General features: G+C 45.2%; 2 protein-coding genes across 4 annotated transcripts in view; one reads left to right on the top strand and one right to left on the bottom strand.

Annotated features, from left to right (window-relative positions):
• The window catches only part of FAM219A (family with sequence similarity 219 member A), a 94,514-nt gene extending 88,690 nt beyond the window's left edge, over positions 1–5,824 (bottom strand). Inside the window, exon 1 of one of the 3 annotated variants that reach the window (XM_065860237.2) lies at positions 5,556–5,824. In XM_065860237.2, the coding sequence (XP_065716309.1) occupies positions 5,556–5,615 (60 nt within the window). In that variant the 5' untranslated portion in view covers positions 5,616–5,824. The remainder of the gene's footprint in view (positions 1–5,555) is intronic. The other 2 variants (XM_065860236.2, XM_065860238.2) reach the window with 2 other exon arrangements.
• A 223-nt stretch (positions 5,825–6,047) lies between these two features.
• DNAI1 (dynein axonemal intermediate chain 1) overlaps positions 6,048–15,628 on the top strand; it is a 146,138-nt gene continuing 136,557 nt past the window's right edge. Inside the window, exon 1 of the mRNA XM_065861043.2 lies at positions 6,048–6,169. Within this exon, the coding sequence (XP_065717115.1) occupies positions 6,137–6,169 (33 nt within the window). The 5' untranslated portion in view covers positions 6,048–6,136. The remainder of the gene's footprint in view (positions 6,170–15,628) is intronic.

The raw sequence follows: 15,628 nt of genomic DNA, 5'->3' as shown, positions 1-15,628 counted from the left end.
TGCATCCTCTGTATCTTCACAGTTTCTGGACATTTTACACCTCCAGAACTAGTGCAGATTTGGCATTTCAGCTAAAAAGCCAACAGCATGGCTGAGCAAAATCCCCAGGCTGGCTGTCATCACAACTAGAGCTACCAGCCTGAGGTCCCACAGCCTGGCAAGCATCCGCAAAGAACCGGTCCGGCCACTATGCTTTAGAACGAAATATAAGAACCACCACCCCAGTTTCTCTGGGAAGAGCTCCTATTTTTCACATGAGCTGAGAACTGGGAAACTGAAATACTGCATTTCAGCTGCTGCTTTCAGAAAGAGAGCCAAAGCCTCAGGAGCTCATGGCAAAGCGCCTCTGAAGCTCCTGCACTTTGACAGATGCCTTTTCTTAGGAAAAGTCGTACTGGTGCCATGTGGGCAACAGCACTTCTACTTTACTTCCATTTTTGTGCTAAGAACAGAAGCTGCCTGCATCAGCGGGCAGCAGCGTATGATCCAACACCATCATCTGTTAGTTTGCCATCATACACCAGTCAGTGCTTTGTGTATGCTAGAGACACATGCTCAGGAGGGTTTCATGTGCCAGCAGAATTCAAGATCCGACCCCACTGCATCAGGCTCAGTACATTTCATTTTAACCAAAATACTAAGGATTTTGCAAGAGTTTGACTAACAACACAAAATACAGACTTGTAAGTCACAGAGATAGCATGTAGTGAGGCTGATGAAAAGATGGGTCTACATATGATTACAGGCTTCCTCAGTCCTGTTTCAAAGAGTATTTTAGTTATTCTTCTCTGCAGCATCCTCACTGTGCAAGTATCTCTTCATCTCTCTCTCCCTTTAATACCTACATTTGTAGTGAGAATTGTATGTTAGGAAACCTTTCTGACAAAAAAAAACTTAGAGAAAACAAACCAACGCAAATCATCACAACAATGTACGACCAACAACAGACTGGAAAAAACTGCCTGGTTGGAAGTTAATGCATCAAATACCAACCCCATCAGCCAATATAGCTACCTACCAACTATAAGCGTTGCAGAAATTATGAATTTCAGGCCTCATCACACCATGCATTCCTGCAATGCTGGGAATTGACTTTATCTGAAACTAACACACCACCCAGCAGCTGAAGAAGAGAGCCCTTTCTGTGAGTGCAGAAAGATCATGACAAGCCAAGTCAGAAATTAAATAGAAACTAAACAGAACAGAGCTGCCACAGGTGAGCTTGCATCATGTTGATAGTAAAGACATGATACTAAGCATTAGGAATAAACAAAACCCATTGTAAATTAGTTTATATTGATTTGAAGAGGCAGGCATTTTTGAGACAGAAGCCAAGAGCCACCAGAATACAAGATAGGAAATGGGAATCAGAGCAGATGATCCCATTCTCATCGAAAGGTGCTACCTAAATGCGACCAAATGTCAGTTAGCAGCCTTTCTTCCCTTCCACGGCAAACATGTACAGCATTGTGTCACAATATCAAAATATGTAGAGTAATGCGTCTCACAAAGATGTGAAACACTGAGCCTCATCCCACCCTATAACCTGCCAGCATTTAACCAGGGTGTAGTTTGTATACAGACCTAGGGTCTTTATGCAACTGTATCCACCTGCCTACAGCAACTCCCTCAGATTCAGTCCTGTGCTGAACCTTTCCTTGGGTCTGTCTATTAGAATACAGCAGTTCTCATGGCATGTTTGTAGAGGTTGAGTAGAGTCAAGACAGCTTACTTGACTCAGCAGTGCTTATCCAACAGGCTGGAGAGAGAAGGAAATGATCACTCACCTTCTTAACTTTACATCACTGCATTCTATGGAAAGGGTAGGAGATGACATATGGCAGAGCTGGCTTAAGTGCAGCCTGCAGACCAAATGTTCTTGGCTCTGCAGCACAACCCCTATCTGACTTGTCATTAGCAGAGTGAAACTTGCAGCAATCAACCCTGTAAGGCTTTGTCAGAGCAGTAAGTGCTCCACACAGCTCCAGTCTGTACTGGTTAGGTGCTACCTTTAGCCTTGCAATGAGATATCAACACAGCCCTTGGCTGGACAATGCTGGCAAAGACAGAAAGTTCCTTCACCAGACACAGCTGAGTCATGGATATGTCAGGTTCTCTGTCCCAGCTCAGTAAATACGACACAGGTCATTGTCAGGATGTGCACTCAGTGGACACCAGACATTGGTGTGCTATCATCCCTGGCAGACAGGTGATCAATAGTGCCAGTATCAGTGGCAGGTTTGGAGGCTAAGGGACTCAGAAAGGCTTCAGAATACTTTCTAAAAATAGCTTCCTTTTAGCATTTAACAGCCGTACCTATCTCTGAATTTTGAACATTAACAGATCAGCAGGCCTGTGTGTCAGATGGTTTCTAGGCAGATCACCAGCAGTTATCCTGGAGTTCAGCATGAAGACCTCAAAAGCTAAGATGACACTTTATCTATGCGGATGAACAAGACATTCAGAAGCATGCATGCTGGTCAACAAGACAAAGGTTTTAAGGATATTTGAACACAGGCTAACTTCATAAACCTCACTTCAGGACCCTGCTCACACTGCCAGGTACTGGCCAGACTCAAGAGGGAACAGTGCTCTCCTATGACACCCTCCAGCCAGAACAGATGAAAAAGCATCTCTTATAGTGCATGCACTTCACATCATGCAAGGGACCTTCCCTTCTCTATTTGCTTTCAGCAGGGGATCATGTTTCAAAACATTTTTTTTGTTTACAGCTTCAGTGGCAGTTCACAATGGCTGTTAGGTCCCACCTGGAAAACAAACCTCTACCTCAGGCCTTTGGATGTGGAAAAGACTGTCAGTCCCATCTCCCCCTGAGACCACATAGAACTGAAAGCTTTTACACTGGGAGGACAAAATTGGAAGTCCTGAGGTGCTAAGGTTATTCTGTAATTTCAAGTATAGGATGAGAAGGAGGGAGAAGGGACAAATGGTAACTGCAACAGAACAAAGCAGCAGTATTAGGCAGAACTGTGTCACCCAAACAAATTAGTATGATAAACCCCTGCTGGCTTCTGAACTGCAAGGGTTCTTGCAAGCTCCCAGGCCCTACTTACACAGTACAGATCAGGAGCTACAAAGCAGAGGAAACCACTGGAAATGCTGTACCAGTCTTGTTCTGTCCCGCTTCTGAGCCTGATGCCAGCATTGCCAGGCACAAGGAAGAGTCCTACACATCCAGTCACAGCAACAACCCCTCACATACAAGAGGTTTCATTATGAGCTCCATTAGTTAAAAAACATCTGAAACCCTGAAGCACAGGTTCCAAGTATTATTTTAATGCAACTGTTAAAGCCATTTGTGAAAATACCCGAATTCTTAGCTGCTGCTGAAGGGAAGGAAACCTGCTTCCTAAGCTTATTATCACTGCTGCAAAATTTACTGTCCTGAGACAGGAGGGTTGGACTGGACAGCCTCTGGGTTCTGCTCACTCCATGTCCATGCAAGCATGCATGTGCCAATTACATTCCTCCACTATAATCATGGGGTTTCTAAAAAGTACTTAGGAGTATTTTCTGTCTGCCAACAGCTTTTCCAAATTTGCTAATCTCACTACTATGCCCACTGCTCTCAACAACATTAATAAAGGAGGCCAGCCTTGCCACATCTGCTGCCTCTGCTTGATAAAAACAAACACAAGTAACGTATACAACAAGTCCACATCAGCTTGTATGGACAGTTTTCTGCCCCACCACAAAAGCTAGAGGCTAAAAAAGCCAAACAACAACAAAAAAGCTAAAAATATTTTCATAATATGTCAACACTTCCACCATAAGGAAAGTGTTTTTCTTGTCACTGAGGGGTAACGTGAGTCTATGCAGGCATTCACAGAGAATCCTTCTGTTCACAAGACAACTATTTTGTTCTCCAGCTTTTTACAAACACTGGCTACAGCAAGAACCCAGGGATTGACATAAACTCTAGATAACGTACAGTCTGATATACTGGAAATCTCAGTAGTATCTTCAGTGCTAACATGAACCTGCCAATAACCTGTCCTCACCTGCTGAAAAAAGGATTTGTGCAAGTATTCCATTAAAGTTCTTTCCACCTCTCCAAACATTTCATATCCCCATCTCACACCATCAGATGCTGAGATGGAATTTACTTAGTGCAGTTGCCAAAGGGAATCAACATCTTGAGTGAGTCAGCCCATTATCCAGCTTTCACTTTAATCCCAAGGTAAACTGTACTTCAACAGGTCCCAGGTTGCATATAACACAGCTTCAAGGGGAGAGTGAGGACAACAGGAGAGGAACACACAAGGGAACCTCTCCCACATGGACAACAGAAATGGACCAAGTCTTCTGCAGTATGCAGCTGGGGCTCGACACCACACAAGCAAGCCTGTAGCATCAAAGCAAAGCAGTTACATGCTCCTAACAAGTCTTGGACTACTTGGTGATGGTCTAGCACCTCCCATGGCTGCTGGCCAGCTGGCCTTTCTTCATAAGTGTCATTTCATAAGTTACCAAAAGCCCGGGACTGCTCTACCTGCAGATTTACACATCTGCAAAGTCCCACAAACCTGCAGACTTTCTGTTCTGCACAGATTCCCCAGGGTCCCGTGTAGTAGTGTAATCATTGTCAACCTCTTCAGAGCTTGTTAATTGAGTGTAATTGTGTCTATGAAGTGAAAAAAAATCTTGATACAAAAAACACATGCCCTGACATGGGGAAGGGGGGAGATCAGTAAATGAAAACCTCACAGATTGCTGGTTTTTATATGAAGAATTTTATGTGAGCAAAACTAATTTGACAGAGATGTTTCTTTGCAAAACACCTGGACTTTTCACACAATAAGCATCTAACAGCAGCTTTGCTCTGACAGCACTGGCTATAAAACCAACCACAGAAACGTCTCGCAGCTTCACACCAGACACACACATCTCACACCCCCGCCCCTGGGGAGCACCGGACCGGGCTGCGCACAAACAGCTCTTCATTCTTTCCCCCGATCTCACGTTATTTTGAAAAAGTCAACTAAAACCCCACCAGCCCTCAGCGCCTCCAGCTGCCCGTCCTTCTCCGGCCGGGCTCCCCGCTCCCACCGCCGCTCCCCACCCGTCTCCGGGGCTCTCCCGTGCCCGGCGCTGGAGCCCACCGGCCGAGGCGGCGGAAACACCCGGGATGCTTCGGGCCGCCGCCTTTTGCACAAGCGCCGTTCCCAGCGAGGCAGGAGCGGATCCGCTGCCGCCCGTCCGCGCCCTCCCCACCGGCGGCTTCTGCCGTTGCTACCGGCGGCGCCCGAGCAGATGCCGGGGCAGATCGAGGTGGACGGGGGAGGGGGGCGGGGAGGACGGGCAGTCGTGACCGGGGCCGTCCCGAGATGACACAGCAGCCGCCGCCGGGCGCGGCGGGGATGGCGGCGGCGCGGAGGGAACGGCCGTTACATAACGGTCGCGGCGCGCGGGCTGCCCTCAGCGCCGCCGCCCCCGCAGCACCGACACCCGCCCCCTCCCCTCCCATCCTTCCTTCAGCCCCGGTGAGGCGGCGGCTCCCGGGGACAGCGCGGCCCCGCCCGCCCGCCCCTCACCAGCGGCTGCATCTCGGCGCGCACGGCGGGCACCTGGAACCGGTCTATCTCCTCCATCATGGTGGCGGCGGGGCTGGGGCGCGGCAGGCGAGGCAAGGCGAGGCGAGGCGGAACGGGAGGGGAGAAGGGCGGGCACGGGGAGGCTCGTCAGGCACCGAAGGACGACGACACCGCCGCCCACCGCGGCTGCTGCCTCATCACCGCCGCCGCTGCCGCCGGGGTGACTCAGCCGCGCCGCTTCCGGTCCGGCCGCCGCCGCCCCGCCCCTTGTTTGCATAGTCATGAAGCGGGGCGGGGCCTCTGTCAATAATCCCGGGGCCCGGATGCTCCGTTCCCCGCGTCCCCGCCCCGCCGCCCCTGGGACGTACCATTCCCTCCCTCGGGGGGAGCGGGAGCACTTCGCGGGGGTGGCGTGTGGGGGGGTGGGAATGACCGGGGCCGGCGGCGTTCTGCGGCCGGATTGGCCTTGCGGCGCTTCCGGCGCGTTGCCATGGTTGCCGCTGTCAACTTCCGGGAGGCCGTTGGCCGGCAGGGTCTGTGCCGAGAAGCGGTCGGTGGCGGCGAGCCGCTGCGGCAGCGCCATGCCGGCCAAAGCGGGCGACAAGCAGCGGCAGGTAAGGGCCTGTCCCGGGCGGGCGTCGCAGCAAGGCAGCTCCGCGCTCCTGTCTGACATCGCCACGGTGACGTCACCCCCGGCGCAGTGACGTCACCCCCGAAGGTGTCGCCGCAGTGCCTCGTGCCGCGGGAGGCGGCAGCTGACACGAGGAGACGCCTCACTGTGTCCCCTTTCTGGCTCCGCCGTGTCCCGGTTCTGGCTCCGCCGCCCTCAGATCCTGCTCAGAGTGGGTGCCACGGTGTCACTGGTGTGCAGGGGGCCAAGGTGACATCCCCAGCGCCACCGCATATGGCATCACATGCATAGCCCAGCTCATTTGCCTCCAGGGTGACTCACAGAGCTATAACCCCGCCGGGCTGGGTGCGACAGTGGGATGCAGCACAAGCCCCCTTGGCACTGCTTTCTGCGTGGCGTCATCACGTTCCATCATGCTGTCCCCGCGCTAGAGTGTGTCATCACCCACCCAGTGACACTCTGTGTTCCGTGGCACCTCTGTGCATTGCCACCCTGTTCTGGCAAGTGGGTGTGTCCTGAAGCTGCAGCACCCTCACACTGTTTTACTGTGTTTTTTTGCAGCTCTGTGGGACTATAAAGGTTCTCAGATATCACATCATGCCATTTCATCCCTTACAGCATATGATACTTACCTTCCAGGGGAGATTTTAACGCACATGAAGTGTCCCCAGTCTGCCAGAGAATCTTTCAGGAACACTGGAGCAGACAGGTTGAAATCCCTGTTTTTAAAAAGCTTTTTGAAATTATTTCAATTATATCTAGGTGTAACTTTTATAACTTCATTCTTGTTTCACTTTCTGGTCTTCTCTCAGTTCAGACAATGAAGTGAGGTCACTCACTACCTGCATGGCCCTAACCCTGATCTGGGAGCCGCAGTGTGGGTGGCTGTATATCTGTGAGACCTGTGGGCTCTGCGTGGACACATCTGGGTACAGCCCCTCACAGGATAAAGGGCTCAGTCAGGTCATTCTGGGATCTCATCTACTGCTGGAGTATCAAAATGTTTGATTTAAAAGCAGAAGCTGACCTGTCTTGATAAAACCTTTTTCAAAACAGGTTTAGGTCAATCCCAATGTATTTGATCTTTGGGACTGGGGGAATGGGGTTAGCCTAGGTGGGCCAGAAGTGACCAAGAACAAGCAGCCTGCTTCCTCAGTCCAGAGCACATAGCAGAAATTCATAACTAATGAAGGAAGGTGGAAAGAAGAAAAAGAAGGACCCATGACAATTCACAGCTGTGAAACAGTAGCTGGGTTACCCACAGGTGATTCATCTGGACCGTGGTTTATCCACACTAGAGCTGTACAGGCTCGCATCATTCAACTCCTGAAGCTGGAGCTAATAAACCCTGCAAGGTATGAGCTGTCTCCGCAGAGCCAGATCAGATCTCCTGGCTCCTGCAACCAGGGGTTGGAGCCTGAAATCTAGAAATACTGAAATATTTCCCCAAGGTCCATGATGTCTCTGGGAGCTATCTGAGTGCTTTTGCACACATTGTAGGAGGGCTTGTGGGCTTTAGAGTAGACAAGAGTAAGAGAGATGATCACTGTGACATTTCTGATCCTTCTACTAAGAAATCCTAGTAATCATCAAGTTACAAATGGCTTTCTGAAGTTTGCAAAGGGTGCAAATTCGGAACAAAAAATTACATCCAGTCCTAGGTAATGAAGATGTTTATGCAAAAGTTGTAAAGCCCATTACCAATAATAAATATGCTAACTAGATCTAGGATGATATGTTTGCTCTGAATTTTAGTTTATTTTTAGAATTTCCATGTAAATATTTTCAGTCATTTTCAGTAGCCATTATCGCAAATATTCTGAAACAGAGAGGCTTTGATTCACATGTTATTTGAAGATACTTAATTAGTGTGCTGTAAAGGCATTCATTTTATTTTAAAGTGCTTGAAACATCACAAACTGTATAAACTCTTGGTTTTCGGTGTTTTTTTTGCTTTTCGCGTAACTTTCATTACAATAACTTAAAAGACAATAATTTTAACTTATTCTGTATTGCCTTTCCTATATTTGCTTTGAGCTTGTTAAATCTGATTGCGGCTTCATGTCCTTTTATCTACCAGAACATTCTTGCAGCTGAGGAGTTGTGTAGTTGCCTAGCTGACTCTGGAATCCAAAGGCTTTTTCCTCATTTTCCCTTCCTGACAATATTGCTCACATCTCAGTGGGTGGCTGAGAGTGGACGATTGTGCCTTTGCACTACTCACTGCCCAATCAGGGCCTGGTGTTTGGTATTTACTGAGCCCCGATGGCCACTGTAAAATAAACTGGTGAGTCAAGGTTTAGATCCCAGTTCTTGACAAGAACGCCACCTTTGAAAATGAGAAGGTGAGCTCCTGCACGTCTCCCTCACACATCCCTCCTCTCTGCCAGTGTTTGCAGAGGGGCAGGAAACAAGCCTGCTTCTTGCTGATGAGGCTGTTTTTTTCTGCTATGCATCATTTCTGTAGATTTTCCATCCTTGTCCCTTTCACTGCAAATTCTCCTCTAGCAATATGCTCTTTTCACCTGTCCCTGTGCCTTTCTTTCCTCTCTTCCCTATGCATTGTTCTGTTCTGCTCTGCCTCCTAGGTTTTGCGTTGGTGGCCATTTTCACTGTGAAAATTTTCTTCCTGAGATTGTTCTCAAAGCCAAGATAGTTACCTGAAGTAGGTCCTTCTCTTTTGTTGCGTGTCACTTCCAGCCCGTCCTCTGCTTTCATGGCCATGTGTTCTTCAAGTGCTTTGTGATCAATTCTTCTTTATTTCTTCTTTTCCCCTACAGGTTGTGGTCGCCTGCCCTTCTTTTGTCCCTGTCTTGTATCTGCCTTCTCTCCTGACATAAGTTTCTTGCTTTGTTTCAGTCTTTTTTTCTTCATCTGGATGACTTCAGCCTCTACTTCAATCTCCAGCCACCTGATGTCTTTTTTCTTTTACCTTGAAAGAAATCTCCCATATCCCTGAGTGAAAATATGTCAAAAGCCGGTTGGCCATCAGAGGTGAATGCCGTGGCCTTCCAGATGAATCATTTGACTTGATCTGAGCCTTAATTAGAAGCCTTTTTAGGCTCTTGTACGAGTATGGATCTTTGCATTCCCAGCACAGCTTTGTAAATAATAATACTTACATATGCTCTGTACTTCAATTACATCCTTCATTTCAGGTCTGAAATATGTTAGGCACAGTGGAGCTGCATAGCATTTTCGGAAGATGTAGAATTATGGAAAGGCATAAGCCAACATCCCTGCGTCAGACTGAAGGGAACAGAACAATTAGATTCTCAGCCCCACTGAAAAGGGGGTCTTGAGTGTGACAGGCAGGGCACTCTATAGCAGGATATTCTTTAAGAGCACTGACCTGTGTGACATGCAGAAAGTTGTGGATAGGGCACACAACAGCACCCCATTAGCCTGGTGTCAGTCTAATGCATGATCATGGGTGATAGGAGCAACTGGCCAACAATTTTGAGATTGTTATTTTAAACATGGTTATCGGGTATGCTGTAGGAGCTGTTTGTTCCAGATTGGCATGCCTTTGCTTTGTCGCTGAAGGAAAGACCGTGTGTGAGCAGTGGAGAGGACCCTGTGCTGCTGTGTACCCGTGTGGCTGAACCCACCCCAAGGAGAAGCAAGATTTGGTTGTGGTTTATTAACTGACATTACATACACTCATTTGAGTTTACAGCGTGCAAAACCAGACTGGCTGGTCTTACCACTTCGGGTCAACCCCACTGTCAGCAACAGGTCACTTACGCAGTGTTAAGAAAGCACCTGAATTTGGACAGTGAGGAATTTCTCGTTACGCTTGACTTGTGGTGTTGCACCCACTGGCATGTAGGCAGCTTCCTTGCTGGTAAGCAAGTTGTCAAACAGAAACAGACTCCCTCCTAAAACACAGTCAACAGTCAGACACCTTTTAATTTTTTTGTGCCAGTAAACACTTTTAAGGTGCTTACTGACTCTTAAACATGGATTAAGCCATTCATGGAACAGAAAATAAACACTGTTTAGTATCTCTCAGAAAAGAGGTTATAAAATATATTGGCAAAAAGCTCTTAAATTAGTATCCCTCGTGTGTGTAAATGGATGTTTGCTGTAGGGCAGTCTAACAGTCACTTTGCTTCCTTTGGCTTTGTTTCCATGCTGTGCTTCTCTGCTGCTTCTGCAGAGTGGTGGTTTACCATGGAGACTGCTAATATTAAAATTAAAAGAATAAAAATCTAGCATGGAATTATGAAACAGTTTTACAGAAATGTCAAGCTTAGGTCTTATAGTGAGTCTCCCTTTTCCCCTTAGAATCCTACAAGCAGCTGTGTTGTCCTTTTTTTCAGATTACATGTCTAACCTCTGTGCTGTGCTCCAGGGGAATTGGGAATGATAATGTCTCTGCTCAGGAAGATGAAGTAAACTTAGCAGGAGTGTTCTGCGATTGCTCAGCCTTGTAGTCTTGTGGTGACAGCTATCGTGGGGAGCAGAAAGGCTGCAGGAATAACTCTTTAATTATCTTAAAAATATATAGTCTGGGTTTGTCATTGCCCTGATGAGTGTTTCATTAATATGTAATTGATTTTCAGCCCTTGGAAAATTTGCTTAATATGAAATGACAGTTCAGCTTTGCACAATAATCAAACTGCATCATCCCTGCCTCTGAGTTTTGTGGTATTTTAGGCTGGATCTGCAAATCCAGATCTGCAAATCCACATCTTCTCAGCCCACCTTGTGATTTAAGCACGACGAGAAATTTCACAATACTCAAGGAGTTATTGAGTAGCGGTCTGTCTGTCTCCTCACCTTGCAGTGAGCTAGTTTGATCTGACAGTAGAGGAAGATGTAGCACCCAGCAAAGGCTATAGTGAGGAACCACGTACTAGATGGCAGCGCAGCACATGTGGTAGCATAATTGCATCTCCTACTTGATTAATCAAGGCAAGCCTTGGATTTGAACCTAAGGGATGGACACATTTTATCCGGAAGGATTTCTGTGGTCACAAATTCAGATTTAACCCAGTTCTTAAATGAACACTTGCTCTTGAGAGAACATCTCTGCTTCCTAGGACACCAAGATGATTTATTTACCATCAATATCGCCACTGACAAGTCAGAGGTTTTCTGCGGTGAAGGATGAAATAGTTGAGCAGTATGGCTATAGAAAATAGCTGTTAAAAGAGAACCAGACGTGATTGTTCCAGGACATGGAAAAAGCTTCAGTGCTTTTGCTGTTCAGTGAAGAGAGCAGGTACTGATAGTCCTGTCTATTTTGTATAAATTCAGTTAATGAGTCTCAGGTCAGCAATTAGTGGCTCTCACATCGCCAACAAAAAGAGCGAGCTGTAAAGACTGTGGGTAGAGTAAGCAAAAAGGACAAGACTTGAACTGATGGTTGAGAATGATTCTTTATTTTCCTCATGTCAGGCCAAGCTGAAAACACATTACTAACGTGTTGAGGGCAAAACTCCCACTACACTTTGCATCTCTTTGATGCTTGCTCTTCCATTACATCTTTCCAAGATGCAAAAATAGGATAGCTCTTCTTAAATGCCAGCCTGGTAGTGCCTTTTTCATTTACAGCCATGCCCTTTGGAAAGTAGATGGTAGTTTCTACTTATTTTAAATTTCCTGTTTTATAACCAAAAAAGTACTTGGAGGAATTTCATTTGGAGACAACCCAAACATCCTACCTGAAAATACAATTAGAAATGCTTGTTGGATAGGTCAGCAACAGGAAAACTTTCTGCCAAAGGACTTGATTCTGCAGCTGCTTGTATCTCCTGATGGCTTGTCTGCATTAGAGGGAGCTGTAGCAAGCAAAAGGAAAATTAAATGCCATTTAAAGACTCACTTTTCAGCTGTTTCCTCTCTTCATGTGTATCATCCTGTTGGATTGCTGTATCTTTGCAGCAGTCAATAGTCAATTTATCTTGTAGCATACCTGATGTCTGGCCCAGGGAGGAATTTATAGGTACTGTTATTGTAAACACATCCTAGAAGAAAGGTCCAGAAAAGGACATTCACTTGGGTTTTCTATATCTTTAATTTATTATGATTACTACAGGCTTCTAGTGTCTTTTCACTGTGGCAACTACAATAACCTGTTTATTTATTTATTCAATGTAAGATGGTCACCACAGTAAAACATGTTTAGCATGCGTAAGTCCTCGCCCTGCTATTTTTTGCTGTAGCAGTGAAGCACCCCCCAGGGTGATCAAAGTTATAATGGTGACCTGGAGGTTAGAAACTCCTCATAACTTTTTAATGCCTCCTACCCATTCCTTAGTTCCATAGCAACAATGTGTCTTTTTTTCCTAACATAAATTCTTCTTAATTATTCACACTCCTTGTTAATTATTATTATTATTAAAGGCAGAGGTAGTAGCACCATTTATTTGGAAGACTGAGGAAGAATGTTGAGTCTTTCTATAGCAAGACCATCTTCGCTTTATCAGGAATTGGAAAAAATGCTGCTGTTTAGATTGAAATGTTCTTTACTGGGTGTCTCAGGCTATACACTAAAAAAAAAATACCGTAGATGCTGAACAACATAAACCAAAACACTAGGAGTAACTTACTGTCAGAACTCTGTCCGTGCTTGTAGGCCTGGGAGAGCTTAAGTGAGGCAGGAACCTACAAAAAACAAAGTCATAATGGAATTAAGCTGTGTATCTTAAAGCCTATGCCAAATGGGATGAATTGAAGGTTGCCCCAGCAACCTTAGTTCTTGCGTTTTTGAACTTCTGAATGCTTCTCTTTGAGATGCTAATAATAGTCTGGTAACTTTTCTTTTTTTCTGTAGCTAGTTATGTTACAGCAAAAAAGTGCTTGAGTTTTAGAGATGTGTATGAAGGCCAGTTGTCATGAGCATCTTGCTAGCAAATATATGATGATTATGTTGATTCATAGTTACAGTTCATTTTCTGTTTGTATTGTGGGAGCATTTGTGACCTCATCCCTGTTGTACAAACACTGTGTTATATGGAACAAAGAAATAGCTGTCAGAGCAAAGTGGTTACATCTTAAATAATATAATATTTTATGGATAACACTTTTATACAGTAAAAAGAATGAGGAAGCAATGGCCATCATTCTTAGCTGTGTTAGCAGGACACCCGCTACCTGGATGCTATTGAGGATTCTTTACAGATAGTGTGGGAGAGAGAATTTTTGAGGAAAGGTGTGAAGAAAGATTTACAGTGAGCAGGAGCTTGCAGAAGAAACAGCAAAAAGACAAAACACAGACACACCAATAAAAGAAATGTCAGGACTGACTATTCAGCAATTGATGCAGCAGTAGTCTCTGTTCTATTAGCTGAATTAAGAGGCGATTTAAAAGGTTTAATATTCTTGACTGACCCATGTTTGCTCCCCACCTTGCTTCTTGTAATAGTACCTGCAAACCATTTATGGTGTGGGGAACAGGGCAGGGTTTGTGCTACTCCAACTGTAGCTGTTCTTCAGTGTCACTTTTGGATTTTAATACAGTTGCAGATATTTATTCACAGGTGGCTCTTCAGGTTATGTTAATTGAAATGTGTGCAACTGCCAAAACCAATTACCCTCAGATTGTCTTGTAAATGCTTTTGCTGCTGTATAAATGCTTTTATAGACTCGTTTACAAAGCATAGTAGTAAGTATGCTTAGTTTCATGTTTAAGAGTTTGATTTTGATTTGGATCTGAATAAAATTCTGCTCTGAAAATGTGCTTTAAATTTCATTGCTTAAATCACATCTAATTCACATGTAGCATGGTCCTTGTGGGACCCTGTTGCCCGTTGCCAAGCCATCACAGCGGGGAGACAGGCCAGCTGTGTAATCCAGTGATCTGAGCAGGGGTTGTGACACTGGGGCTCCTGGGCTCTCTGCTCTGCTACCAGCTCATTGTGGGATTATAAAGGAAATGTCATAACTCTTTATTTTTCCCACCTGAGTCATAACTATTTGTGTTTCAAAGTGAGGCACATTTTCTAAGCGTGGAAATGCGTTGATCTGCTCATTTTTCATCACTTTTAATATGTATCTTCTGGAATAATAATAATCCCAGACGCCTTGTTAGTAGCAGCAATTTTACATAGCTTTGCTTGTACAAAGGGAAACAACACTGAAAGCTGCAGCATCACATCTCTGATACAGTTTGTTCTCCTCTCAAAAGATTTCTTTTCTGAATTTTTATTGTAAAGTTTTAACAAGTAGCAGAGCTTTAGAAACCAGAATCAGGGATACTGGATCCACATCGTTATGCCTGCTGAATTGTTTGATTCATAGGAAGCAGATCGTAGAAGTGAATATTTATTTTTTATAATGAAGGGGAATAATGAGTCTGGAAATCTCTGTAGAGACTTGTGTTCCTTAATGTGTTCATAAGAGATAGGGAAAGGGGGATAAACAACAGATAATTTCATAAAGCCGGGTTTTTCGGTAGACTAACTAGGAAAACGAGATGAAAGTTGTAAGTGGCAGACTTAAAAAGCAAGCAGTGGTACTTGGCATTAGCATGTAGTTGTACCGTGGGAGTCCTTGCAGCGGAAGTTGTGCATGCTAAAAATGCTCATGGATTCCAAAACAACTGCGTAACTTTGTGGGGAAAAAGATCCACTGATACGAAATAAAAAGGATAGCATTCGTAATTCAAGTGCCTGTGGGAAGCTGAGAGGGCACCTCAGAGAAAGCTCCACAGATATTTGCTTGTGATTAGTGTTGGAGAGAGATACTTAGCTCGGTGGACCTTTGATCTGAGCTGGAAGGTGAGCTCCAATGTTCTTCTAAAGATAATCAATAAACTCATGGGAGTTTTTTCCACCACCCTTTTGTTTTCCTTCTCTCTTCTCCTCTAGTATCTCCTTCTTTCCTGTCACAAAGTCAAACACTTTTCCCAAGTAACTCCTCTGCTTTTGTCGTTCATCCCATTCAGTGTTTTCTGGGGTACACCCTAAAACTGCGCTTTCCAAAGTTTCTAACATTTCCTTTGTTTGCTTTATCAGGTCTCACTGTGTCTTTTGGGTTCTTGGTCTCCTCTGTCCCTCAGCATCTTCTCAAAAGGATCCTCTTCATTTCCTTTCCACTTTCGGTAAAATTTCCATAAAGCTTTGTCACTGGTGCCTGTCTGTTATGCCTTAACCTCTGGGTAATCTCCCTTAGAAATACCCTATAAGGCTCCCTGTAAACAACTATTTCACTGTTTTCCTTAAAGCTTGTCATGAAAAAATTGTGCACTGTAATGTGCTTGGGAAAGCTGGCAATGGTTAAACTTCCCAGCTGTTCATCAGTGGTTTTTGTGGTTTTTTAGCACTTGTGGCTTTGTAGGTATGAATCTCAGATAGGTAGTAACAAAGACAGGGCATAGTGTTTCTTCACGCTGATAAACTACCACCTTCAATTAGAATTACAGAATCAAAGAATCGTTTAGGTTGGAAAAGACCCTTAAGATTATTGAGTCCAGCCCTTAACCTAACACTGC

Source organism: Patagioenas fasciata, chromosome Z (genome assembly GCF_037038585.1).
Source record: "Patagioenas fasciata isolate bPatFas1 chromosome Z, bPatFas1.hap1, whole genome shotgun sequence".
Classification (NCBI taxonomy): domain Eukaryota; kingdom Metazoa; phylum Chordata; class Aves; order Columbiformes; family Columbidae; genus Patagioenas; species Patagioenas fasciata.
Note: the sequence above shows the minus strand (reverse complement) of the source record. Positions and strands in the feature narration are given on the sequence as shown.